Genomic DNA, 27,993 nt, shown 5'->3' on the forward strand with positions numbered 1-27,993 from the left:
TAGCAAAAATCTACACACTGGTAGATAGTGACTGAGAAAACCTGCACAGAAATTTCCCAGCTGTGGTAAATATACCACCGTTACACTTCACTGATGCAAGCCCTGTTCTGGAAGTGGAATTCTATTTTAGGGTAAGAGGGGAATTCAATCTTTAATTTCATTCAGCCTTGGACATGCTGAAACTATCCCACCAATTTACTACCCAACCATCAACTGGAAGAAACACCCTCTTCTAATATGAGCCGAAATTAATATCCAAGCTCATTAAATAAGAGGCTCTCTCTGCCATCAGGGCTTCATTCTTTCTGAAGGGGATTTTAGTCTACATGTTCATTTAGTCCCAGGTTCCAGTAAATGCCCCATCAATGGGAACTAAGCCTGAACTGGAAGATCCCTCAGATAAGTGAATTCAGACATCTTGTTCATTCCAGGCCTCATCTAACACCCTCTGAAGTCAAAGGAGTCCTTTCACTGGCTTCTGTGGGAACTGTATCAAGACCTCGGTTCTGAGAGCCTCACCAGTGAAGGTTGACTGCCCCCACTCCCGCCAAGTAAGGTTCTGTAGCTATTTGGTCATAATGTAAGGCATGGTGGCTGAACATGAAGTGAGTGCATCTGATTCTACCTGCTTCCGTCCTGGAAGACGCTGGTCCCTTTTTTCTAGTAACCCCTCCATGTTCTGGTGACTTACAGAAACCTGAAACACACAAGGACATTACAGTTTCACTTGAAGAAGTCTTTTCAAAACTTCAGAAGCAACTGTGAGATATATCCCAAACAGGCCATTGTTTTCTCTTTAGCCTTTGCCTTTTCTATAATATTTTATAATACAGATGCAATACATTATTTTAATATATTTCTATGTTCTGGCATGTCTGGGGATCAATGTCATTAACACTACCATTCCACTTGTTCACCAATAAAATACCATTAAGAGATCCTTAAAAATCCTCATATGGTCCCTCTTAATGTATACCTATATCTGCTAGTACTGGTCTGACCAGTTATTGTAGATCATCAGTGTAATTTTATAATAAACTTTAACTAGTTAACGTACTCTAAATAATCTGTTTTGTCAATATATCCTCTCATACATGAGTCCCTCCATTCTATTGATCATCCCTGCTGCCTTATTTCACACTATCTGACTTCTGTGGTTACATTTCTGCATTCCAATGAGGTAACAAAACCAGGATACTGGATTCCAAATGTAATCTCAGTGTTTCCGTGACTATTATGCTGCTACTTACTGATTTACATGCTATAACTCTCTTAAAACAAATCAAGCCAATATTCTATTAGCTTTCTTTACTGCTGTTGCAAAAAATAATTCTTTGTTTGATTGTTATATGGCAATTTGTGTCATAACATCATCATTTAGCATTCAGAAAAGGGTGCTGAATTGCACAGAGATTGATAATAGAGAAAAAAACAACCAGTATATCATAGGTGGTACAGGTAGCAACACCTACAGTTCAGGTTCCCCAACATTTTTCATAATATGAACCTGTTTTAAAGTGCTCATAACTTTGCCAAACTTTAATCATTCAGGCTGAAATGTTTGATTCTGGGTGGCTGCCTGAGGCTGAAGCTTTTGGAAAAAATGTCAGTAAAACTGGTTTAGCTATTCTCAAAATGAGGTATGTGAAAAATATATTGTTTTTCTCATTTTAAAAAAAGACTGGGAGGTAGAGAAGAAGCTGAAGAAGGTGGCACAAGTGGAAAGATTGGGACAAGGAGCCAAGGGAGGAGGGGGCAGGTAGAGAAACTAGGACTGCATCATAAAGACTGTATCATAATTAGGCTTGAAAGGACTGGATTTTTATCAGTAAATGTCGATTTCACCATACACACACAAACCAAAAAAAAAAAAATTCTATTGATAATCAAAATTTACAGATAGGCAAAGTAAGAAAAATGATGCTTAATAACTTACTAGAGTTCGTTTTAAGGATATTTATTTTGTATGTTTTGACATATGATGTGGACAATTTGTATTTTAATGGTTATAAAGCTTTAACTTTTTGAATCTCAATGTCTACTGTCATTAAACAATTATTCTCTCACCCCCCATTGTCTAATCCCCCCATAATTTTTATTTATATAAATTTTCAGTGGGAAGAAATGTAAAACAAATGCTTAAAAATAAGCATCAATGTTATCCATCTAAATTATTTTAAAAACCCTCAGATTCTGCAAAGCCTAATAATGCATATGCACAAAGGAGCCAGATTAAGGTTGCACAGACAACCTTTATCTGATCTAGAGCTAATTGAAAATTTTCCAATGAATCTGGTTTCCACTGGAAAATGCTGATTAGACAAAATCAAAACATTGTAGGAGTCCATTGATTTTGTCAAAATTTTCAATGGAAAGTTATTGAAATGGTTCATTTCAACTTTATCATTTTGAGATGAAATGAGATTGAGAAAACTCAGGATTTCCCAAAGGAAGGAAATTATATTTTTCAGTCAGCTCTAATTCTGGCATTTATTAACGTCTGGATGCTTAGTTTGTAAAGTTCTTTAAATGTATTTTTTAATTAGGACATTAGGGTGACCAGATGTCCTGATTTTATAGGGACAGTCCTGATATTTGGTGCTGTATCTTATATAGACGCTTACTACCCCCCACCCCCTGTCCTGATTTTTCACACTTGCTGTCTGATCACCCTATAGGACATAAAATCTTTACTGTTCAAACTTGTTCTATCTGGCTGCATAATTAAATCAATAGTCTTTTTGTGTATCAGTCTCCTTCAATCTTACACAAAAAATCAACCTGTGCAGTCAAATCAGGTAGCTACATGCAAAATATAAATTACTGAAGGCATAAGATTATCTAGTTTGGCACTCACTATTTGCACAAGCAAATGAGAGGTTTAGTGGATGCAACTGCGCAAACGTGTTTTCAACAGCCAAAAATCTGGTCCTTTTCATTAATATTTGCATTTTTCAATTAAGTTGGTCTATTTTTAATGCTATTTGTTATTCATTAAAGTGAAGAGTGATATATGACAAGATATATTTTCTGGGACATAAATTCAATTAAAATATTGCTGGGGATTAGATATCATGCCAAGAATGTATAAAGAAAATATCAGTCAGAATAGATGCTTCTTGGCTTCAGGGGAAAGACGTTTTTGTGAGCAACATACTCCCCTTAGTGAAAGAGAGAGAACAGCACTCATTGCCATATTAGGTAGCAGTAATGTCTATAGAAGTGAGGCTTTTAAAAAGGTTCCATAGACTGCAGGCATACAACTGCTTTATATCACTATCTTTCTGGAAAATTTAGAAAGTATATAGCAAAGGCACATTAAGTGTTTCTTGCTGTTTGGGCTCACTAGGGATATATGTATATATGGTCAATCTTTGTAGTTTTCTCACACTCCTTATGTTGGCTAGCAAGATATAGATCTGGGTATTGCTTCAATGGGGTGGCTGTAGAGGTTCTGTGAATGTAGATGAACTTACCAAAAGGTCATTTTCTGACCTCTCAAGAGAGGAACTTGACTGTGGTGAATGTGGAGAAACATCTAATGAACTTTGGCTAGACCTAGGTGGAGTCTTCTCAACTTTTATTTCCAGGTTAGAGTCGGAGCAACTGCTAAGGTTTTTCTCATGGGGTGATAAGAGGTCCTTGGAATATGGTTCTGACAAACTGGTGGCACTTTGTCTGTTTACTGGACTGGGAGGAGAGATGTGGCTTCCCAAGGATGTGACTTGCAGGCCCATCAGTTTTGGCGTAGGTTGAGTGTTAATCTCACTGAGCCTCCTCACAGCTTTCGTTTCTCCATTGGTGCTGGGCAACATCTCTGGATTTTCCCCAGACCCAAATTGCTGGAATGCCTCTGTGGACTTTTGGACTGGAGAGGCAATAGTTTCAAGGGGACTCCTCAAGGCGAGGCTGGGTGAGGAGGATAGAGATGGCAATGGTCTGGTTCTCTTTATCTCTATCAGTCTTGAGGATGGCATCCTTCTGTCTGAGGGCTTCCTTCTCAGAGATGGGACCCTAATGATTTTCCCTCTCTCCTTTTGCCCATTTTCCTCAGCATAAATCTGCTTCAGTATCTTCATTTCCCTCTGCAAGACACAAGGGTTACATGTATGACATAATCTATGAGTGCACATGTAAATTGAAGTTAGGATTACCTTCAGATGCATTTTCTATTGGCCTTTATAAAAATGGGTATTGGTATTTATAAAAATGTATCTGACAGCACAGGGCCCAACTATGGATGGTACTATGGATTCCCAGCCCTGGGAACTCTAAACAGCTCTGGCGTCTGTAGTCGAAACTGTATTGTTGTCTTCTATCCCAAGGCCTCTTCCTATGCTCACTGCCTTCCTTGTTGCCCTCCTGCTCTAGGCAGAGCACCAGCTCCCAGGTCTGCTCTCCCTGTAGTCTTCCTCAGTCAACCTAATCTTCTCTGAATTACAGTCTGCTCTTATTTTCCCAGCAGGTCTCCTCTTAGTCACCTGATCCTTTACCACTAATCTCCACGTTGGGAGGTGAGCTGAGTTTAGCACAGGAGCAGCAGAGCCCCAGCCTCCTAAAAAGGCCATATCACCCCATGACAAACCCCTGCCTCACTTACTAATCCATCAGTCTTCTTCCCCCTCACCTTTGTCTTCCTGTTCAGCTGTACAAACTTGTCCTCTTGGGCTGCAAGCATCGTCTCAAAGTCCCGGTGTTTCTTCAGTAGTTCCTCTACATCAGACACTGAATCCTGAGTGGAAAAAAAAATCGACAATAGATACAGGAATCCAGTGAGACAAAAATAACTGTTCCTGAAAAGACTACGACTGAGATTTTCAAAACAAATAGGTACATTTAGCCACATAACTCCCTTTAAAATTAATGGGAGTTTGTGTCTAAATCCCCTAGCTGGCTTTCAAAATCTCAGCCTACACTTCTAAAAAGAATGGTCCATGGGCTGAATGTGGCACATGAAAATAAAGGTTCAGTTGACAAGACTTCTTTCTCCCCAGCTGCTGGATTTGTCAGCCACCAGCACCCTTTCTGGAACCCACCAGTATAGCCATTACGGGAATGCAGTATCTTTCACAGTGAGATGATCCTCTGTAAGAGTCACTAATTATTTAAAAATGTTGCAGTTCATGTGAAACTTTTCTCCCTCCTTCTCCTCTCTGCTGTGGAATAAAGGCCCTGCAATATCACCACTAGCATGGCTTGTATAAGGTATCATGATTTCCATGTGGTATCCTGGCTGCTACAGTATAACCAATGGCACCCAGGTTTAATGCCTGGATTAAAGTTTATGCCAGACACATGGTTTACTCCTGTCTTGCCTCCTGCCCATGATCACTGCAGGGATCTCAAAACTGATCCTTTGTTGCCCCTGTGTTGGGCCTCCATAGCCAAGTGCGTGACAGTGTTGTTCCACCCTCTCAGACACCATAATATGGTCATCAAACAGAAGAAAGCTGTTGAAGTTGGTGCAAGAACAAGGATTTCTAGGGCAGGCTGGAAAATCCATGTACACAAATCCCCCCACCCCTCAAGAGAGGAAAAATCACCCCTTCTCTTCAAATCAGGCTCTCTCCCTCATATGAAGGGGTAAGAACCTTCTTCCGGATCCTTGACTAGGCTAAGGAATGGGTAGGAATTCTCCCCAATCTTTTGCCACAACAGGTCACTACTCCATTAGTAACTTTTTCTGCCCCAGGCTAAACCCTTTAAAAGGACATAGCACCTATCTTTTGAGAATCCCAAAGCTGCATTACTCAGCCATCAATGTTTTGACTGCGATTAACGTAAAACAATCTCCCGGGGGGGGGGAGGGGAAGAGGTTACTTGAGACGTTGCATTTTAATAGTGTTATACTGTCCTTACTCACCCCATAGCTAGGATCTGAGAGAAAGCCCTCCTTGGCAGCCAGCCATGCCTCTGCTTGATCCAGCTCTCGCCGTAGTAATTGGATCTCCCAGTTTTCCTCATACAGCTCCTTCCTCAAATCCCAGCTCTCCTTCACCTTCTTCATCAGTTCTGACAGCTCTGACAGTTTTTCCTCAATCTAGGAAAACAACATTTACAATATAGGGAGATAAAAGATTCACTTAGACTTTCATTTGACAGCCATCTACCTTGTAATTTGATCATGTGACCCATACATGACCTCCAGAGAACTTTGTGATCCCAACCTAATTTAGAAAGGAAGTCTGAGTCTTCCTTTTGCCTGCCTGAATTAATTTAGCCTCGTACTATATTCTGTATCTGTATGCGTATTCCGTGTAGGCAGGACCAGTACTTTGCTATATGTTCTTCTAGGGCCACGCTTAACTCAGATGTTGCAGTTTGTAACTTATAATACCGAACTAATGGGTACCCACACAACAAGACAAATTCATCTGGCCATAGCATGACAACACTGATTTATCTTTTAATACCAATGGAAAACTGTCTAGTCCTCTCTGCAGCAAAGTTTGCAACAGAAATGGGATCTTTCACAAATTCCAAACACTCTTTTAACTTCATGATCTCCAGATCCAATTACAATCTCAAGACAAGCCTGGGGTCATTGTAATGGTCAAATTCTGAAGTTAGATAACAGGATCTTAGAGTTTTTCAAAGTTACTTCTCACCCTTTTCTCCTTTGTAAAACTCCTGAAGAATCATAGACTCATAGACTTTAAGGTCAGAAGGGACCATTATGATCATCTAGTCTGACCTCCTGCACAATGCAGGCCACAGAATCTCACCCACCCACTCCTGTAACAAACCCCTAACCTATGTCTGAGTTACTGAAGTCCTCAAATTGTGGTTTGAAGACCTCAAGCTGCAGAGAATCCTCCAGCAAGTGACCCGTGCCCCATGCTGCAGAGGAAGGCGAAAAACCTCCAGGATCTCTGCCAATCTGCCTTGGAGGAAAATTCCTTCCTGACCCCAAATATGGCGATCAGTTAAACCCTGAGCATGTGGGCAAGACTCACCAGCCAGCACCCAGGAAAGAATTCTCTATAGTAACTCAGATCCCAATCACATGTTTTCTGAAGTGTGCAAAGACATCACCCCGCTCTGTATTTGCTCTGTATTGCATTGCATTCTATTTATCTTATTGCTTGTGTATTTAGACAATAAGATTTAAGGGATAGTATTTGTGTGGCACATATTCCTCACTACAGCACAGCATAAACAACCACCAGCAATATTTCAGTCTAGGTATTGTTGTAATTTTACAGGTTAGCTTCAGAGTCAATTTTGAAGGAGATAAGAACAACTCTAAATGGTGTTCCACTTATTCAGGTCTCTATGCAAAATTTGTCTTCATATTTAATATTAAAGAACCTGGGTTTCCTATCTAGCTTCTCTGTTTTGAAGGACAGATACCGTATATGTGAAACCCCCTGAGAGGCATGAACTCTCTGGGGGCACTGAAGTCTAGTTCCCTCCTGAACACTTACTGAATGTTCTTTATCTATGATAGTATTTCTGGCAGTGATGCTTCACTTAGACTTTTATAATATTGTAATTAAGGTGTTTGCCCACTAAGGTTGTTTCCTTACCTGACTCTGATTTTTTAAAATGTTTAACCCACCATCAGCATACCTCCATGGACATGAAGTGTCCGTTCTTCACCAGGTTGTTCCCTGCCTGCTGCATATCTTCATATTTTAACCACTGCTTCTCTATTTCACGCTTATACTCTTCATGGTGCTTGATTAGCAGCTCAGCGCCAAGAACATCGCTTGCTAGTTCCTCAGATATCACCAGTGCATGCATCTCATTGGCCCAAACCCTACAGAAAGGAATCAAAAGGAGACAGTGAACACCAAAAGCTGGTGAGGATAAAAATGGAATGACTCACAAACACTCAGACACGCCCACAAGCTTATACATCCACACTGATATAGGCACAGATTTACAAGCCCTTATTTACATACAAGGGACACACATATGCGCATACTCTGGTAGATATCCACATCCATATGCATATTTACACACTCCAGGGACACATTCCAGTGCATAAACATACATTCAGACATCCCCTTGCCCCATCAATAATTAAATTATTCTTATGGGACAAACATGATACACATTCAGATAGTTAGAGAAGGGAATCATGAAACTACATGCACTGAAGAATATCTCCTGTATATATTCACAGTGCTTTTATGCACTGGGCATTTATATGCATACTTAAAGTTTCACATTCTGTCATGCACAAGAATACATAACACACATACAGGGCACACATACAGGAAATCATATTCACTCACAAAGTTAGGCAAAAGCATGTACCTGCAAGGCCACAGCCTCAACTATAAAACAAGGTAGCTCCATTGACTTCAATGGAGCTGATTGACAGCAGCTGAGGAGCTACCTCACAGCAGGATATCCCCACCTACACACTCTTACACACAATATTCCTAAACCAAGAAGACATTCGTATTCCTGGGAAAATGCTCATAATACTTAATAGAGTTGGGCAAACATTTTCTGATGAAACATTTTTCATGGAAAATGCCGTTTCACTGAAATAGAAACATTCTATAGGAACGTGTAGATGTTGAAAAAAACTTGATTTGGAAAAAAAATGAAATTTATTTTATGATATCAAAAATTAAAAACGGTTGAAATTAAAATGGAATGTTTTGATTTAATCTGAAAGAAATGTTGCCATTGACCCAAAACAGAATTGTTTTCAGTTCATGGGAAATTTCAAAATTCAATGTTTTGTTCAGATTAGGAACAAAACCCAGTTTCAAAATAATGGAATTTCCTGCAAAATAGACATTCCAGTACCCACACAGCTCTTTTATTTATGCATAAGGGAAACCACAACAGGCACATGCAAGCAATATTATTCATATTATATCTCTCCCTGCTCCCACACAAAATACTTCAACTTTTGTACATGCTTGAAATAGCTGTGCTAGGATTGCCTGTGAAATGGTTGTGCTGACTCTTGCACATGGGAGCAATGGTGTCTGTACAGCTGCACAGGGACTGGAGTATTCAGATGTGAGGAAAGGACTATGCCCTCATGTAGAATCAGCAATGTTTGGAAACCAAACCCCAAAGTACTGAACTACCCAAAGTGCTTGCTTTTCCAAGACACTAGAGGTATTATCTAAGTTGTCCAAAATGTGGTGGGTCTGTAACACTGTGCTGAAATAGAGTGGTATGGTCCCATGTGCTAGACACATCCAATGTGTGATAGGCTCCAGAAACAACCCTATTAGTTTGAACCAAAGTATCTGTTCTTCTCTACAGTGGGGTCAACTCTGGCCACTGCAGCTGAGAAGATGCTTTGCGTTATCAATTAAAGGGAGCTGTAAGCAAGCTGCAGAGAGACAGGGGCAGGGATGGCCTATGCCAAGTGTCTAATTTAGAAGACTGCATTGGGGAAAACAAAAATAAGGCCCCATTGCCAGACAAAGGGCCCAACACATACATCAGCTCCCTGCAGTCGTTGAAGTAGACCTGGACCTGTTCTGCCTGGCTCAGCCTCTCCTTCCTCTCCACAGACTTCCTGGTCAGTTTCTCCCAGCATTCATCCACCTCTGTGAGTCTCTCCATTATGTTCTCCCTGGCCTGAGGGTAGAGCCGGCTGAGACGCCGAGCCTCCCCTTGGATCCTCTCCAGCTCTTTCGCGATGGCTGCAAGGTCTCTCTGGAACACAGAAGCAATTGATCACAAGATGAAATTGAGAGCATTAGGTTCTGCTTCAGCATTGACACTGCAGGGAAATAATCCTGAAAGCAGATCTCAGACTGTTCTTGACCTTTAGGCTCCTTCCACCCAATTGATCCCACAGAATGAGAAACTAACTCATTACTTTGCCTGCTGCCACTTACCTTCCAGAATTCATCTACATTCACCATTGAACAAGCTTGTTCAGAGCCATCATGACGGACACTGCAGTAAGGTAGAAGATACCTTGGGAGTCTCACTTCCTGGGCCACCAAAAACTGTGTTTCTAATATAAATGATGTATTTGGGGGCAGGTCAGGGAGGAGTCAGCTGCGTCAACTGGGGGAGGAGGTACTACCCTGTAATGCAGAGCAGTGACACTGGGGCTGGCTTTGAAGGAAGTGGGAAGGAATCGGGTGAGGATTAGGAGAGAGAAATAGACAGGAAAGTAAGGATGCCGCAATTCCCAGCAGAAGATCTGCTTTCCAAAATTTCATCTTTTATTTTTGTTTTGAGAAAGTACCTAGAGGAAGTCTGGCATGTTCAGAACACACCCGATATTCCTTCCCTGCCTCCGCAGCACCCCAGCTGGAGTCTAAGGGATCATCTCAATTCTCCTGCTCTCTAACTCCTTTTTTCACCTCTCTCTCATCTGGCCTAAACATCATAAACACCTACATCATAAACACCTACTGCCAGCCTACAGGGATTGTCTGCTCCCAATCCAGAGCCTGTGACACCATTTAAATTGAAAAATAAGGAATTTAGGTACAGCAAAATCTAGGCTCACCATGCTCCGTGATGCTAAGTATTACTTCCACAGGACTAGCAATTCCTGCTGGCCTAAGGAGCAAGAAGTCACATCCCAGAATTCAACATGGGACCTTTGACTGGCAGCAAAACATCAGGCTCCGATGGCCTCTTTTCTAGCAATGGGCTGGCAGTCCCAGGAGCTACTGGTATTGCATGCTAGAGACTCCATATCCACTTCAAACTAAGGCTTTGAACTTATTTGAGCTTGGGTTGGAATTTAGTTTCAAAGCCTATTAAGTGAAGTGAAAAATACAGTAAGTAGTACTGTGGAACTCCTTAACAGAGGATGTTGTGAAGGCCAAGGCTATAACAGGGTTCAAAAAAGAACTAGATAAGTTCATAGAGCAGTGGTTCCCAAACTTGTTCCGCCGTTTGTGCAGGGAAAGCCCCTGGGGGGCCGGGACCGTTTGTTTACCTGCTGCATCCGCAGGTCCGGCCGATCGCGGCTCCCAGTGGCTGCGGTTCGCTGCTCCAGGCCAATGGGAGCTGCTGGAAGTGGTGGCCAGTATGTCCCTTGGCCCGCTCCGCTTCCAGCAGCTCCCATTGGCCTGGAGCAGCCACTGGGAGCTGCGATCGGCCAGACCTGCAGACGCAGCAGGTAAACAAACCGGCCTGGCCCGCCAGGGGCTTTCCCTGCACAAGCAGCAGAAGAAGTTTGAGAACCACTGTCATAGAGGATAGGTCCATCAATGGCTATTAGCCAGGATGGGCAGGGATGGTGTCCCTAGCCTCTGTTTACCAGAAGCTGGGAATGGGCAACAGGGGAGGGATCACTTGATGATTATCTGTTCTGTTCATTCTCTTTGGGGCACCTGGCATTGGCCACTGCTGGAAGACAGGATACTGGGCTGGATGGACCTTTGATCTGACCCAGTACAGCCGTTCTTATGTTCTTATATCACTCCTACACATGTTCTCTTCCTGCCTCTGTTCTAAAGATGGGCTCTTGGACCTTTTCTTGGCTTCACTGAAGTAGCAAAAAGAGGTTGCAACACTTGATCAATAGTTCACTTTTCCTACAACAGACTGTGTGCTTTCCTCCATGCCGCACCTTATGCATGGGACACCTTCCCTGAACTAATCTGCAAGGCTACTATGCTCTCTTCCTGCAAATCCCTCCTCAAGACCCATTCCTACTAGGTTGCCTTCACAAATATTCCAGCTGATAATGCTCGTTGGCGCTGTTTATTTGATTGTATGTTTTATCCCTCTCCCCGCACACTTCAGATGTTGCAGAACCAGGCATTAGCCACTGTTGGAAGACAGGTTACTGGGCCAGATGGACCTTTGGTCTGACCCAGTATGGCCATTCTTATGTTCTTACTAATATTGTTTCATGATGTTAAAAGTAGGATGAAAGGCCTCTTGTATGAGGCACCATAGACACTGCAGTAATGGATCAGACACATTTTCCATAGCTCTGTAAACAGAACAACCTGAGATGCCATTGAGTCAGGTGCGGGTCTCTTGGTTTTATTCATTTATGTTTTTCTCGCTGTGTGTTCAAGGCTGTCCGACTTACCTCCACTCCTTCATGCTGGCTGAGGAGGGTCTGCACACCTGGCAGGTCATATCCATAATCATCTATGTCCACCACTGCCTCTTTCTCCTGCATCCAACCCTTTAGCTCATCCACATCATGGTCATACTGGTGAACTTGCTGGGCTGCTCTCAGATTCTGAACAAAGAAATGGTTCACTAGTGGCATCATCCACTAGGCAAGGTGTCACTCTGCTCTGATGCTAAGGAGCCTAAAGTGACACACTGATGCAAAGTATGGTAATACTGGAGCTGCTGAGCTGTTCAGAGGCACATGGTTAAAAATACTATAATACACATTTACCTTTATTCCAAGATAAAAAAACCCTGTTTTTAAACAAACAGCTAAAGCTGCTAAGATATAATAATGTACTTAACTGCCACATCAGTTAAAGCCATGTGCTTAACAAGGAAATTAATAGTTAAGGACATCATATATTTTACTTTGTGCACATACCAAACACAAACATTAGGTCAAATCCTGGGCCCTGTTCTTTGTGTTACCATAAGCTGCAGGAAGCTTAGGGAGACAGAATATATTGGAATTGGCCAGGAGATTGGACCTGAAACTTATCTTCTTACAAAAAGTGTTAAAGGATTTTAAGGACCACAAGTGATTAGTTTTCAGTTTTAAGCCTCATCTGAAAGATGTTCTATATGTAATAACCAGTAAATACCAATCCATTTTCGTCAAGGATAATGCACAGGTCAGCAAAGGCTATAAGGCAATATTTGAACGAAAAAAGAGAGCTGTCTGCAACACCCTTTTTGCTATTACAACAAATGCATTCCAAGAACAGCAGTGGCACCTGCCTGATGAGTCAGAAAGGGAAGTAGGAACATTCAGGAGCTTTAGTGCTCAAAGTGCATTTTATTTAGTTGTGTGCATCATACCTCTGTCCTTGTCTGGATGGCTTGGCATAGTCTCTCCCATGTGTCATTGACCTGATGGGTCCTCCTCTGGATATCTCCTATCTGGCTGTGGCACTCTTTCTCCAGGTGAGATGCTAATTCATTTATCAAGAAAACCTTAGTATGTCCCAGAGGTTTCACCTCCTTTACAAAATCTTCAAACTTTTTCTCCAGCACCTGTAGAAAAAATATAGGGAGGCAGATTCAAATATAAAGAACTTCTAGAAACTCATGCCACCAACCGTGAAGGAGGCAAAGGGAACCGATCACTTCTCTGCCGTGTCCTACAGAACTTTCCTGGAGTGTAAATCACTTAAAGTCAGATTTCCTCCACTCATCCCCAGAACAAAGCACCCCTTGCTGTGAGGAATCAACATCTTATGTCACACAGAGAAGATCACCTACCTCCTTGATGGCCTGATATGTCAACCAAGAACAAGCCAAGAGCAGGAATGGAAATGCAAACAATTCAGCCTCTTCCCACAAGCAATAGTTGTTGAAAGTATACATTCAATGAAGCAAGTATAAATTACACCTCTCTGCACCAGCCTGGCACCATTGTGCCTTCAAAGGAAATTAACCCTGGGGTAAGCAATTAGTGGTATGGATGCTCTATCTCAGGCTTTTTCGCTGAGGGTGCTACAGATTTATAACCAGAGCCCCAGTTCCCAGCCCCTTTCTAGCCAGTGCTGGGCCCCCTTTTGGGCTATGCTGGTCTTCCACAGCCCTCTGCCACAGAGGAAAAGAGGACGTGACAGCTTTATTTTGCCCCAACTCTCTCCTCTGGTTGACGCTGCCTCAGAGAGCCCTGCAAATGGGTTAACCAGGCAAAAATTAGACCCAATGTGTGTAAAAGAGACAATCTGATTTTGCTTAATTTTTGTCTGTATATTGTGCTTCAGTGCCACCAGCTATACATACAATAAAGCGAATACCTTCCCAGTTCTACCGGACAGGAAGCTTTTTACCTCAACATCTTCCAAATCCTGCCCATAGTCATCTGATTCCGCCACAGCCTGTCTGCTGGAAAGCCAGGCATCCACTAACTGGATCTCTCTCTCAAACTGGTACAATTGGTATTGTTCCTGCAGGTGTCTCCTCTGGGTCTCGGCTCTCTGTAGAAGAGACTTGTAGTTTGCTAGGACAGACTGGAGCTTCAGAAGCATGGCTGGACTGTAAAGAATAACAATCAGCAGCCATGTCATTGGGTAGAGTACTTAGCCAGTAAAAACTATTTCTGTTACTATGTTTGTAAGTGTCTCTTTAGCCCTCTAGTGCTATCAAAGCTGAACTTGCAGCAGCTCAAATACAAGAAGAAGGAAGAATCTAGTAATAGGGTGAATTATGTTAGAAGTGTGAGAACCAATAAGTTCAGGAAATTAAAATATCTTACTTCAGAGAATGATCCTTTTTCCCATCTCCTCCCTCCCCCGCGACAGAAAAACATATTGGAAAGAGAAAGGTAATGAATTATGAAGAATACTGATTTGCTTAATTCCCAGACATGGTTAGCTCAGATCCTTTAAACAAATGAGGTCTGGATGAGAACTGCTGGAAGTAGGCAGGAGCCAGAGAAACGAGGCTAAAATCTATAACATTTTGTTGTTTGTTATGTGGTTCTGTTATATTCGCTGAATAACAGGAAATCATGAAAATGAAAGGTATATTTTTGTTGCAGTGGGAAGGAAGGGCTTTAAAATGTCTCCTGACAACAGTGTTTCTGACAGAGTTACTGAATGGTTAATGCGGGCTACTCCTCTTTTCAGTTTGTACCTCTCTAGCAGGTTTCTGTTACAAGTGGAATAGCAATCCGGTTCCATTTTCCTACCTCTCTGGGTTGTCACTGTTTATTAGGTTGGTGCCAGTCTCCTGAAGCTTCTCAATTCGGGGCTTGACCCCTTCCACGTCCAGCTTGGTAGCCTCCAGTTTACGAAGCAACACCTGGGTGGTTTCTTCATTCTTCCCACAGTCAGATGTCTCAAGGATGAACCCTCTCTCTGCCATCCAGGACTCCACTTCCAAAAGCTGTTGGAAATGCAGGGATAAACTTGAGACACAGATAGTCACACATGAGAAAGAAACCTGGGAAGCAGTAATGCTCTAAGAGATCTAAAGGTGATAGTGGACAGCAACCTAGATGTGACCTTGCAATGCAATATAGTAGCTTTCATTCTGAAAATTATGAGACTAAACCCAAAACTCAGAGTCATGTAGTTGGCATTTTATCTCCCTCCTATCTGTATAAGTGCTTGCCAAATATGAAAAGTCACAAGAGTGGTTTAGGATTCTGTTTGCCTTCTGAGTTAGATCTATAGCCTTCTATATGTGGGAAAGGCCTCTTGTTCTATTGTAAGTCCTAAATAATAATATAATCAGAGAATGCACAGAGTATGGCCTCCAAATTTAGAAGGTCATAAGGATTGTTGGTTTTCGTTATAAAGAACTGTTGCGCTCTAGAAGTAATAGGAACTGTCTGGCACAAGGAAGGAGGTTGAAATACATTAACTAGGGGATAACTTTGGGATATTAAGAGAAACTGCTTAAAGGGGGATCCAGATTGTTAGTAGGGCAAATAATAAAATACAATCCTTGAAATGAATCAAACTTAAAAAGCCTCCGACAAGAAAAGGATTAAGGAAATTTGTTATACACCAGTGCCATCTGCTGGTGACCAATGGAAGCAGCAGAAAAACTAAGCTGAAATCTGAGGACCGACTTAGCACCTGTCCCAGGAATCAGAGTGTGGCCCCCTCCAACGAGCCCTGATGCTAGAGTGTATAAATTGAGGCTGTCATGTGTTCAGGGAGTAGACGGAACCCAACACAACAAGCTGCGGAATCCTAAATGCGACCGACGCCCATACCAGCCATGTGAAGGACTCTCCCCCATTACAGGGTTGAGAGCAGTGCTTAATTTGTGCCAGGGCTGAGCGTTGGCACCTCTAGGCTTGGCAATTCATAGCCCTGACACTTCTGGGATTGGCACATCAGTTATGAAAGTAAAAAAAATGCTTGAGCACCAGCACCTCTTTCATTACAAATTAAGCACTGGTTAAGAGGATAAGAAAAAGGGAGATTTTGTCTCAAAGACTGTATTTCCCCTTCTATTCTTCAATAGAAATAGCTACAGATTATCTTGCTGAGTCTACACTCTCTATTGAGACCTCAAATAACCATATTTTAGATTCTAACACCTTTATAAGTCCAAGCAAATTGGCCTAAGAGAGATTGAGTGGTGAACTGTTGATTATGTATTTATGTGATTCTGGGTGAATTAATAAATTGTTGGTTGGTTAAGAATAAGCAAGTGTCCTGATTTGAGAAATACTGTTCAGGTTAAAAGCTGACCTGAAAAGAACCCAGCATTAAACTAGTAAACTAATGCTCCCTGGACTCAATAAAAAGGGGTTATTCCATTGGATTCTATTATATATTGACAAACCTAATTTGTTAGATTTCAGCTTTAAAATCTTACTGGCAACCTGGCAAATTCATAAATTCACCCCCTTTTGCACATACAATGAGTCTTTCTTACCTCACTGAGGAATTGATGGGCCTCGTATGATTGCATGAGTCTCCTTCTCCTCTCTTGAGCCTCAGCCTTCAAGATTTCTACAGAAGCCTCCAGCTTCTTCAAACGTTTCATGATCGCCTGGGAGGCAGAATGCTCACACCTCACCAGCTTCTGCCCAGTGCTGACCACCACTTTTGTTAGAGCATCACGGCTGCTAATCTCATTCTCCAAGTTCTGGAAAGCACAAATGAGAGACCCCAAATATAAGCGATGGAGACCTTGCTACCTATATATTGCACTTAGCAGCCCAGTCAATCAATTTAATAATTACAAATCAATGTCTTTTGCACATTTAAAGATGGGCCAGGGCTGCAAAGTTTGGATCCAGACCAGAACTTATTGGAAACTGAGGAGTATTTGGACAAAGAGTTTCATTTGGCCAGTTACAGAAAGAGAGGGTAGCTGCAAAGTTCAGCTCCTGATCTAAACTTCCCTAAGGTTTTGAGGTAAAATATCCTAACCACAAATACTTGCTATCAGGAGCAACCACCTGAAATACCCACTTGAATCCATGGTTATGCCATACTTCATGAGTTAATTAATGAACTTCTAGGGAACAGCCCCAATTTTCCATCAGTTCAACAGCTAAATAAATGTTTCCAGCTCTTCAACGTAATTCCAGGAAACACAGCTTTACCAAAAGGGCATTTCAAAGCACAATAGGAACACACAGCGACAGCCAAGACAGGAAGCTAATGGCAGCTCCCCAACAACCTCTTCCAGCCCAGTGTTTAAAAACATCTGGCGTTTGCCAAACCAATTCAGTTCATTCCTATGCACACACATTCCCACCCAATGGTGCTCTTCCTGTCTTAACGGTGTCACTTAGACTTTATCCTTTTTGGGGCAGGGACTCGGTCTTCACACTTGTCTGTCAAGGGGGCCAGGCATTCTGTAGGTAACAAAATGACAGCACCCTACACTCAAAGTAGTTCCCAGAATTTCCCAGCCTGATGAAATAGTTCTGCTTACTTTGTAATTACTATGGAATTGAGCCAGAAAGAGAGTTACACTGCAGTGTTACATTATGTAGAAGAGACTCCCTCTGCAGCAAGGAGACATACTTTTAGCTCAACTGGGAGACCACTTGTCGTTGAATGATGGGAGCCCTGATTCTAATCTTATCTTTAATTTCCCCTTAATAATCTCAGAGGCAGCCACTATGTTGCTGAAAAGTGATACCATGTCTGACACCAGCAGAACAGAATCCAGTGTCAAACAGTTTGTACCGTGTATTAATAATAAGTCAGCAATGTGAAGAAGAACTTCACTATTTAATATTTAGGGGGGACATGTTTTCAAAGCTCCTTCATTTGTACCCACAGGAAATGGAAACAGTGGTGTGTATAAAACCTACATTTATGCACACAAACTGAATATTTGTGTGAACACGATTGCTATATATGCAGGTAAATACACATTTGCAGAGGCAGCTATTAGATATTTACTCACAAATTTCATCCACGCTCCTTTCTGTGCTAGCAAAGGTGGGACTGAATTTTGAAAACTTGGCCCACCAGGACTAGAAATAAAACAGTGGTGTTCTTTAGAGGAGGAAACTAATCTCACAGTAGAGTGGAGACCTGTTCCTGATCTTTAACATGAGATCCCGCTCCCCCCACAGCCAATGTAAAAATGTCTAGTAGCCTGTAGTAACTAAAAGGTTCAGAACTGGAAATCTGAATTAAAAGCTTTGAGGGCCAATCTCATGTTCATCGGCAGAACTGGCAAAATGTGAGGAAGAGCAGGTCTGTTATTTTGCAACTGTAATATACACTATTTTCCCCCAGACTAAAATTCTATTGAAATATTTCAAAACAGCGATAAATAACAAGGAGAATTTTGCAGCTTAAGGTGTCATCACCACAATCCCTACCCTCTCGGCCCAAGCTCCTTCCCCTGGCACATCCAACCCCAATCATTCAGTCCTTTCAGGGACCTAACTTACCTCCCTACAATGTCAACATTCAGAATGTTTTTAAATGGAGGAGTTTAAATGCAAGCATAAACTCGTCCCCACTTTCCATCCTGGTGAAATGAGCCTTCCGCACCAATTGCATGTTCTTAAAATGGTATAAATTCTCCTATTTCATTTGTTCTAACCACTCACTGGTCAAAATAAAATCTACATCAAACATAAATTATTCACAATATACCTGTATGCTGGAGAATGCTTGACAGCCCTTTGTTATAAATTTTCCCTTAATTCAAGGGATATTTGGGATGATTTTCCCACCCTTTACGGGAGTCTACACCTTTCTAATACACCACCTGGACTGGACATGACTTTTACCCCATGGCTTTAAAAAAATACTGAAGAGCAGATTTTTTTTTCTCTTGAATTGCATCATATTGCACCAAGTGTCAGATATTTTAAAAATATATTCCCAGGGAATGATAGTTCTTAGCAGATCTTCTGGCCCCTAGCCCCATTACAAATTGCAGAAGTTTAACCAACAGGAGACTGGGGATTGTACTGAAATGAAGTGCCTTTCGTTACCCAGCAAAACCAGTAGCTGCTGCAATTTCCCTACCATGAAATTCTTCTCTCCTATCTCATCTATTGCAAAGGAGCAGATTACTCTAGTTGAAAAACATGCGTGACACAGCTGCTGTTTCATTGGTATGGGAGATGACAAAGTTCCAGGTTCTCCTTGTCTCTGATGACACATCTGAACCTTGCAAAAATATTAGTAACCAACTTGAAAATTGTTGAAAATATAAAGGTAATAATGTTCTGTTAGTTCCCTTATTTTTTCAAAAAGTGCAGGAGGAGAAGGTTCCTGTCACTCCCTCACCCTGCAGGCATCTGGAAGACTAATATGCCCTGGATGCATTTGCTGAGGTTTAAAAATTTTTCTTGGGACATCTGTTGCGTGGAGAAGCCATGCCAGCATGCACAGCAACTTGTAAAATCTATTTAGCATTGCAACAGCCAGGGTCGGAGCTCAATAATTTGCACAAAGGGATAGGGTGCCCAAAGGGGAGTGCAGGGTAAACTATCCAGAGTATTGGTGTGAAAATACATGCCATGGGTGCAGTCTTGAACATTACAGAGGCACGGAATTGCTCGTTAAAGATCACTCTTGTGAGACAAGGATAAGAGTCATCCCTGGCAGTGATGGTTTCGCTGTAACCAGAGCAGAGGAGAAGTGTTCCATTGTAGGCACATAGGCACCATCCCACGTTCTCCTGCTTGACTTCAAACAGTGGGGATGGTTCCCATGCTACTTTACCTGGTGCTTTTCCTGTAAGCTTTGGACTGTTGTCAGAGATTGGCCATAGTCCTTGGAGGAAGCCAGGGGGAGCTTCTCATGAACCCAGGCCAACTCATCGTCAACATCGCGGAAGAACTGGTACTGTAGCCTGCTTGCTTCCAAACTCCCACGCCTTTCCTGCAGCGGATCACTTAGGTGCTTGTACCTGCAGATTTAAAATGGAATCAAATGAACACAACAGAGAGATTGAAAGGTAATAGAAGCAGGTGCCTTGGAAGTGAGAAAATAAATATAAAGGAGAAAGAGGTCAGAGAAAGATAGAAGGGGACAGAGAAGTGAGAAAATGGGCAGACACTCGCATACCTGTGCACCACCTGATCAACCCTCTCCTGTATCTCATCTGCAAGAAAATGCTTCTCTTGCTGGAATTCGCAGGCTGTGTCCACAAGCACTTGTAGCCGATCCCTATGGCTAGCAACATCTTCCTCCAATGCCCCTTGTTTCTTCAGGAGACTATTCAAAACCACCAGGTCACTGGTGCTGTCTGGAGCCTTCAGCTCGCTTTCCACATCTTCCAGCCATTTCTCCATATCCTCCACACTCCGCTGGAAACACAGAGCCTGGGGGCAGGCAGGAAGCAAATGTCAGCAGGCATTTAGGGTTAAAAAAAATCCCAACCTCTGTCAAGGAGCATGTGTGTCACTTTCAAAAACCTTTTCAGGGCTCAGTGAACGATCTCCTCGCTTCTGATGCAGTGTGCAAATGTAGAGAACACAGTCCATTGAACAAGCTCACAGAATATAAAAAACTCTATGATCTGGACAAACTGGAGAAATGGTCTGAAGTAAATAGGATGAAATTCAATAAGGACAAATGCAAAGTACTACACTTAGGAAGGACCAATCAGTTGCACACATACAAAATGGAAATGACTGCCTAGGAAGGAGTATGGAGGAAAGGGATCTGGGGGTCATAGTGGATTACAAGCTAAATACAAGTCAATAATGTAACACTGTTGGGGAAAAAAAGAAAACATCATTCTGGGAAGTATTAGCAGGAGTGTTGTAAGCAAGACACGAGAAGTAATTCTTCCTCTCTCCTCCACGCTGACTAAGTCTCAACTGGAGTAGTGTGTCCAATTCTGGGTGCCACATTTCAGGAAAGATGTGGACAAATTGGAGAAAGTCCAGAGAAGAGCAGAAAAAAAAAGATGAAAGGTCTAGAAAACATGATCTATGAGGGAAGATTGAAAAAATTGGGTTTGTTTAGTCTGGAAAAGAGAAGACTGATGGGGAACATGATAACAGTTTTCAAGTACATAACAAGTACATAACAGGTTGTTACAAGGAGGAGGGAGAAGAATTGTTCTTCTTAACCTCTGAGGATAGGACAAGAAGCAGTGGGCTTAAATTGCAGCAAGAGAGGTCTAGGTTGGATATTAGGAAAAGCTTCCTGTCAGGGTGGTTAAGCACTAGAATAAATAGCCTAGGGAGGTTGTGGAATCTCCATTCATTGGAGATTTTTAAGAGCAGGTTAGACAAACATCTGTCAGGGATGGTCTAGAGATAATGCTTAGTCCTGCCATGAGTGCAGGGGGCTGGACTAGATGTCCTTTCAAGGTTCCTTCCAGTTCTACAATTCTATGATTCTCTGACATGCCTAAGGCAGCTAGTGGATGTGATAATTCAGCGCATATCGCCTCTGCATCCTTCTCTGGAGGTCTGGCTCTAAACTAAATCTTCCACCAGCAGATACCACATGAGAACATAGCAGCAACAACAGATTCCTCTTTGTGGGGTTCCCACCTCTTTGCAAAAGCTTCAGTCCATCTGGCCTGTGCTTTGTAGTATTTGTTATGTACCACTGATGATTAACTCCTTGGCTTCAGTGGCTTGGAGTGACAGAGCATGTGAGGCAATGGCACATTGATGAAACTTAGCACTGCTGCCTTGCTCTGTCACAGGAAATGGCTGCAGGACCTGTCCCCAGCTTTACCTTGTAGGCATCCTCTAGCTTGGTCCTTTTTTCATGGCAGTTTTCCAGCAACTCATCCCAGAGCTCTTCCATTTCTTGCAGTCTGGACTGAATGGCCTCAGGAGCATAATGTCCCTCTTGGAGCATCTTCTCTCCCTCCTGCAGCAAAGACATCAGACACCACACTCTCTATTAGCCCACTGCACCATAATCCACCATCTGTCTGTCTGAGATGTGTGCTTGGTTATCAACACCCATAAGCCACTGCTTGGGGGTAAGAACCTGATGCTACAATCTTTATTAATCCCTTAGCAGAACATGCGAGGTTTGGTGGGGATAGAAGAAAACACTCTAAGTCAAAACTGTTGCTGGAATTGGGATGATAGTTGAGCTTGCCAGACTTCAGGCCTCTAGTGCTATTTGAAATGCCAGAGACCTATTGCAGCAGGATGTCTGGGAGTCAGGTACTGACTTACAAAAACACACTACAGTCTCCTGGCAGAAGATCAATCTGAGGTGAGAGTATGCAGTATCTGTACTGCCTAAAGGCTGGTACCGAATCTGGTTTGCCAGCATGGCATTAGCAGATGTCCATCAACCCATTTCTCTCTATTTAACACCTCTGGGTGCTAAAATGAGGACCACTTTGTGCACTGTATGATATAGTCTGAGTCTGTCAGTATTTCTAACTCCCCAGTTTCAGATGCTTATAGATCAGCTGGGAAAAAAACATCCAGCAGGCTGGCAACTTTGTGGTATGTTCTCAGCCCACGAGCAAGTTTGTATTATATCCTTCTAAAGCACCTTTTAGTTATGCAAAGGGGAGAAGTGGGAGAGGAAAGAACACATAACAGGTTTCCAGTTACAGATTTTCCTCTACAGAATCATTCAAAGGCCATCTTTGTTACATGAAGGAACCATAAAAAAAGATCCTTTCAAATGACTCTTTAAAGGCACAAGATCCAGGCAGGTCAGAGAAGGCTGCAGCTGCACACTGCAGTATTCTACAAACAGTGGGTACTGCAATACCCAGGCACAAAGAGATGAGTGTGGGTTGAAGCTTCGCTCTTAACTCTGAAGTGTCTATTGTAAAGCACCTTGTACACAACTGGTGCAATAACAACAACAATTACTGTATTGAGTTTAGGTTAAATAAATATACACATAAGCATCTCCAGACTGTTCATCTATACCTGATACTTGATACCTGGCCAAAGCTTGTCACGTTTCCCTCATGCCTCCCCCACTGTCTGGTTTCTGCCAAGGCAAAATTTTAGTGATAAGTCCCCTTAAAACTCTTTGTTCCTCTTAACACCCTCCATCTGACGTGCTCTAGGTTTTTGAGAGGTATTAATAAACTAAACCTCAAAACTCACTTTAGAGGTTGGTAAAAGTATTGTACCCATTTTGCAGATAGTAAAGTGAGACAATGCCATGTAGAACTTAAGTTACTTTGTCCTGCATCACACAGGTGCCCCTGCTTATTTAATATCCTTGTGATGCAGACATTCTGTTTGGCTGAACCTTTCCCACCAGCCCTCATTCCCCACATCAGCCTTGCGTCTCTTACAGCCTTGATGCTGTCTATGCGATTTCTGTTGGCCATGATTTCTGCGTGGAAAGTCTGGTGTTTCTGGAGCTTGGTCTTCAGGTTGCTCGGGTCCTTCCAGCTCTCGTCCAAAGCAATACTGTTCTTCTCATTTATCCAGGCTGCGACCTTGGGGTGCAGGGTGGGGAGGAAACAGAATATGACAAGAATTTCAGAAGCTACTCAGATCTCATTTTTTAGGATCCCCTCTAATACTTCTAATACAGTGGGGCTAATTAATGGAGAGAAGCAAAAATGGCTGAATTCTCCTTTCTATGCCTCTGCAATCTCCTCCTGTCTTTCAAGAGGAGCAGGTCATCTCTATATCTCCAGCCACTACCATTCCGTCTACCTCACATGACACTAAACACAATGGCATTATCCCCTTTTCCCTTTCTGCATGTGTGTGGGGGAAGGTGCTGTTTCCACAGTTCTAACCACAAGTCCACTGTGTCTCACAGGGAAAGGATTGCTCAGCCCCTTTCCACTACCTCTCAAATGTGGAATGCACCCCCTTTAACGTCTACTTTTCCTTCTGTACCACAGTGTCCAAAAGATATCTCAGGCTATATCTACCCTGAGCCACAGTGTGGACTAAGGGGGCATGAACTGCAGAGTGCACCAAAGTGTTGCATGCTAACTGCCCTGTGTGGATGCTGTTGGCATGAACTAAAAAGTACCTAATTTGCATCAACACAGCTTTGTCTGAAAGAGGACTATGTTAACGCAAACTAGGTATCTATTAGTTCATGCCAGCAGTGTTCACATGGGGCAGTTAGTGCACAACACTCTGATGTACTCTGCAGTCGACACTCCCATAGCACACACTGTGGTGCAATGTAGACAAACCCTCAGAAGTGGATGGAATTTTAGGTGGGGAGGCAGGTGTGGCTTGAGAGTTGAAGAAGGTGCCTTCTTTCTTTTCGCCTATATCTTCTCGTCTCATCTGATGTCATCCTAGCCTCAGTTCCTTGAAGTAAAAAAACTTCAGGGATTCATGCCCAAACAGCACCTCTGAGTCGTCAAATGTTTTAAGAAATCATAGCAATGTGAGGAAGATATAACTGTACCTCAAAGGAATTCTGAAGAAATCTCTGCAATAGCCTGGATTCCTCCAGCACATGCCTGCGAGCCAGGGCATTCTCCAGCAGTTTATCTTTCCTGGGATTAAAAAGAGACACATGAGAACAAAGCTACAGCAGAAGAAACTAGTTGGCATAAGTGGGTAGCATTTTAGCCTTTCACCTCTAAAACTCAGGTTTGCAATGTGACCTTATGTTCTAGTGGATACCTATCCATATAACCCAACTATCATATAAGTTAGCATGGCAGTCTTGATGCTCAGGGGTTCTGTAGTTAACCACCATTAAAAGTTGTATGTTGAAAACATGAACAGCACAGGCACACACGATACCTGTCACCAGCTAGCACTACCAACGCCTTCCGTGGATGGCTGTACAGGCTGCCACATGATCAGCAAGCTAATCTTGACATTGTGTCTAGATGCACATCACCTACAACATTTCTTGTTTCTGAAATATGGTTCAGCTGTGGAAGTTTATCATTTTAAAGCTGCACCATTCTGAAATGCAGCCTCTCCCATTATTACAGACTACAGAGGAAACAGTATGAAGTGTGACAAGTAATCGAGGCCCTGAGTACTGTATTCAAGTAAATTCATACATGAGATAACATGGTCACTATAATATATTTATATGTCCCATTTCATCCCAAAGGATCTCAAAGTACTTTACAAACTATACACAGATCGTTTCAGTCACGCCGAGTGTGAACAGCTGTTTAACAGTGCACTAAAACAACATGCAATGTTTTAGGACAAGATGTGAAGAACACCTTATGCAACTGAAATTAAAGGATGAAATTTAGACAGAACACAAATACTCCCATTGGGAATTTGGTCAGGACTTTGGGTCAACCCCTTTACAGTTGTGAAAACTGCCAAGGGATGTTTAATGACCTCAATTGGTCATGACAGCCCTCTAGTTTCTTATCCATAAGGGGCTATGTCTATGCAGCACTGCATCCCTAATACCAGGCAGGGACACTGATTCAGTACAGATGCAGAGAGATGTGTCTCTTTCTGAATCACCAACACCTATTCCTGCAGCACCGAGATGTTCCTTGAAAGTCTCCCATGGAAATACTGACCTGCCTCAAGCTTTCTTAGCTTGCAAAATGTGGCAGGGCCTCAGCACAAAGTGCTGTGTGGATTAAGTACAGACCAATGCCTATGGTTCTTCTAAAATATCTAAACAAAAAGGAGTAGAGCAGGAAGGGTCTCACTTGGACAAGGCTGGGTAACAGTGACAGGGAAAGGGGTTGGCTTTACCTCCTCAGAATAGCCTGACACTTGTTTGTGATGTTCTCCGAGTCGTAATGCTTGTTCTGCCTCAGTTGCTGTGCAAAGGAGGCCATCACATTGATCTTCTCCATCTGGGCTTCCAGAGCCTTTTCAAACTGCATGTGTTTCCGCTGCAGGCTCTCCACACTGGACACAGAATCCTGGATGGGATTCAATGATAATATCCATCGTTAGAAGGAAGCTGCTCTCAATGGAAGTCATACCATCCACCACATTCCAGACTCAGGAATTAAACCATCATTACCCTTCCCTCACAAATCCTCCTGCAAATGTATTGGCCTTTGAATTTGAGACCACATTCCCCTGACCTTCAAGGATTTTCCACCCACCATGTGCAGGCAGCAGTTCAAGATCTGTCTGCTTCAGTGCTGAGCAATCTGCTGGATGCTTAGCTCCATATGCTGGAGTGTAAGGACAGAGCACTCAACATTGCTCGATACAGAGAGCTGACGGAGGTTTGGAGATACTGAGCCTTCTCCTGCCCTCGTAGGAAGACACAGGAAAGAAGACTAATATTTTAGTGGATTTGAGCCACATTTAGTAATATCTAACCTTGCAAGAAATATCTACTGGAAGCACATAAATATGGGATGACAAGCTGGGATCAGGGTTGATGAAAAAATATGTCACAGAGAGACAGAGAGAGAGATTTAAACCAGAGCACCAGATCCAACCTATGAACTTTGAGAAAGCTCAGATCCAGATTTGAACTGGATGACTCAAGTCCAGTTTTGTCAGAAGCATGGACACTGAAGTTCCCTGAACTTTGTGATCTGAATTTCATGACTCAGATCTCTCTCTCTCTCTTTTGCATTTCTCTGGACTTCCTATCCAGAATCAGAGGTGTCAAAATACTATAACTACTCAGGCATGTTTCTCCCATTACTTCCATCCTGGATGACACTAGAAAGCATTGGCAATCTCTTGAGGAAAGTTATCATCATGAAAATTCTAGCCCTGTTTTCAGATCACAATGCACCAGAGAAGTATCCAAATATCCAGACATTTATATGAAACTTTGGAGGCGGGCCATCATCAGCAACATAACTGAAAGGCAGACGGAACTCAATAGGATATTGTCTGTGCATTCATGAGCTGAAAATGAATGGGAAATATAGCAGGGATTCATTGGAAGCCATATATTTCAATGGATGGTACTGAACATGTGTACATCCACCCCTGGAGAGACAGACGCCAGACACCAACACCAGACATATTCCATGTTATTCACACTGATGGATATGTTTTCCTGGGCCATATGTGATAGGTCACAGATGTAATTCCAGCTTCCACCTCTAACAGGGGTAGGTAGAATATTTCACTATATCTGATGTTGAAAGCCTGAGCCTTCTGTGTACAAAACAAATAAAAGAAACAGGATTCTGCATAAACAGCAAGATGCAGCAGGGACCTCCTCATGAAGAAGCGCTACATGGGGATTTTAAAAAGGCTCACAGGATGTCACAGTATTTCACACCTTCCCCATCTTCTCACTGATGTCTCCCTGCTCCAATGGAAATGTTGTCATTATCCAGCTCACCTACCCCTAAATCCTCATTGGCCAAGAAGGCCTCTTTGCTGCTGAGCCAGCTCTCGTTCTGCTCCACATAGCCAAAGAATTTCTGTTTAGGGGAGAAAAAGTAACTGTGAGTTCAGCCTCTAGCCTGTAAAACAGGGATAATGCTCATCTGTAAATATGGGGCTGGTAAATACTTACCTGCTTTATAGGACTATTGTGAGGATTAATTAGCTAAAATACACCAAGCACTTTGAACATGAAAAGTGTATGTAAACCGTCTAAGTAAGTATACCGTGTAAGTATTTAGCTATTATTAACAGAACCCTCTTGCTGGTATATACAACTACTCGGACTCAGGATACTGGATTTTCTCATATGCAACAAAAATATTTGTGGCATATGTGCTAATGCTGCAGATCAGAATCTAATACCTTTATTCACAATGAATAGTACCATACTCTGTGAGCAGTCCCAGTGGAGCAAGGTATTACTCAGTTTGAGAAAAGGAATTAGAATCTGGTCCTAAGTAAGTAGAAAAAAATTATATTCTCATGAGCTTCAGAGTACAGAACACTCTTTGGGATCCTGTAATCCAGCATTTGCTTGACATGTCCAAGCTACCTAAGTCTTTTCTTACTAATCAACATTCCCATGAATGACCAGCACGATTTAACACTTCCACATTTGTCACCCTGTCTTGCCATATTATTTGAAGAATTTTATGCAAGCATCTGATATGAAGGCTGTTTATTCTTTTGGTATGTTTGACATAAGTCATCCATGTTTCTAAGCCATATAGAAGAGTGGAAGCACT

General features: G+C 42.4%; 1 protein-coding gene across 2 annotated transcripts in view; it reads right to left on the reverse strand.

Annotated features, from left to right (window-relative positions):
- The window catches only part of SPTBN5 (spectrin beta, non-erythrocytic 5), a 150,404-nt gene that overhangs the window by 9,474 nt on the left and 112,937 nt on the right, over nucleotides 1-27,993 (reverse strand). For both annotated transcript variants that reach the window (XM_045012303.1, XM_045012304.1), the window contains 18 exons: nucleotides 27,205-27,282; nucleotides 25,628-25,800; nucleotides 24,348-24,438; nucleotides 23,260-23,406; nucleotides 21,711-21,848; nucleotides 20,079-20,335; nucleotides 19,734-19,920; nucleotides 16,459-16,671; nucleotides 14,753-14,949; nucleotides 13,893-14,097; nucleotides 12,907-13,101; nucleotides 11,996-12,151; nucleotides 9,422-9,639; nucleotides 7,573-7,762; nucleotides 5,864-6,040; nucleotides 4,628-4,732; nucleotides 3,477-4,085; nucleotides 626-697 (listed from right to left, as the gene is read on the reverse strand). In XM_045012303.1, the coding sequence (XP_044868238.1) occupies nucleotides 626-697; nucleotides 3,477-4,085; nucleotides 4,628-4,732; nucleotides 5,864-6,040; nucleotides 7,573-7,762; nucleotides 9,422-9,639; nucleotides 11,996-12,151; nucleotides 12,907-13,101; nucleotides 13,893-14,097; nucleotides 14,753-14,949; nucleotides 16,459-16,671; nucleotides 19,734-19,920; nucleotides 20,079-20,335; nucleotides 21,711-21,848; nucleotides 23,260-23,406; nucleotides 24,348-24,438; nucleotides 25,628-25,800; nucleotides 27,205-27,282 (3,408 nt within the window). The remainder of the gene's footprint in view (nucleotides 1-625; nucleotides 698-3,476; nucleotides 4,086-4,627; nucleotides 4,733-5,863; nucleotides 6,041-7,572; nucleotides 7,763-9,421; nucleotides 9,640-11,995; nucleotides 12,152-12,906; nucleotides 13,102-13,892; nucleotides 14,098-14,752; nucleotides 14,950-16,458; nucleotides 16,672-19,733; nucleotides 19,921-20,078; nucleotides 20,336-21,710; nucleotides 21,849-23,259; nucleotides 23,407-24,347; nucleotides 24,439-25,627; nucleotides 25,801-27,204; nucleotides 27,283-27,993) is intronic.

This window comes from Mauremys mutica, chromosome 4 (genome assembly GCF_020497125.1).
Source record: "Mauremys mutica isolate MM-2020 ecotype Southern chromosome 4, ASM2049712v1, whole genome shotgun sequence".
In the NCBI taxonomy this organism is placed as follows: Eukaryota; Metazoa; Chordata; order Testudines; family Geoemydidae; genus Mauremys; species Mauremys mutica.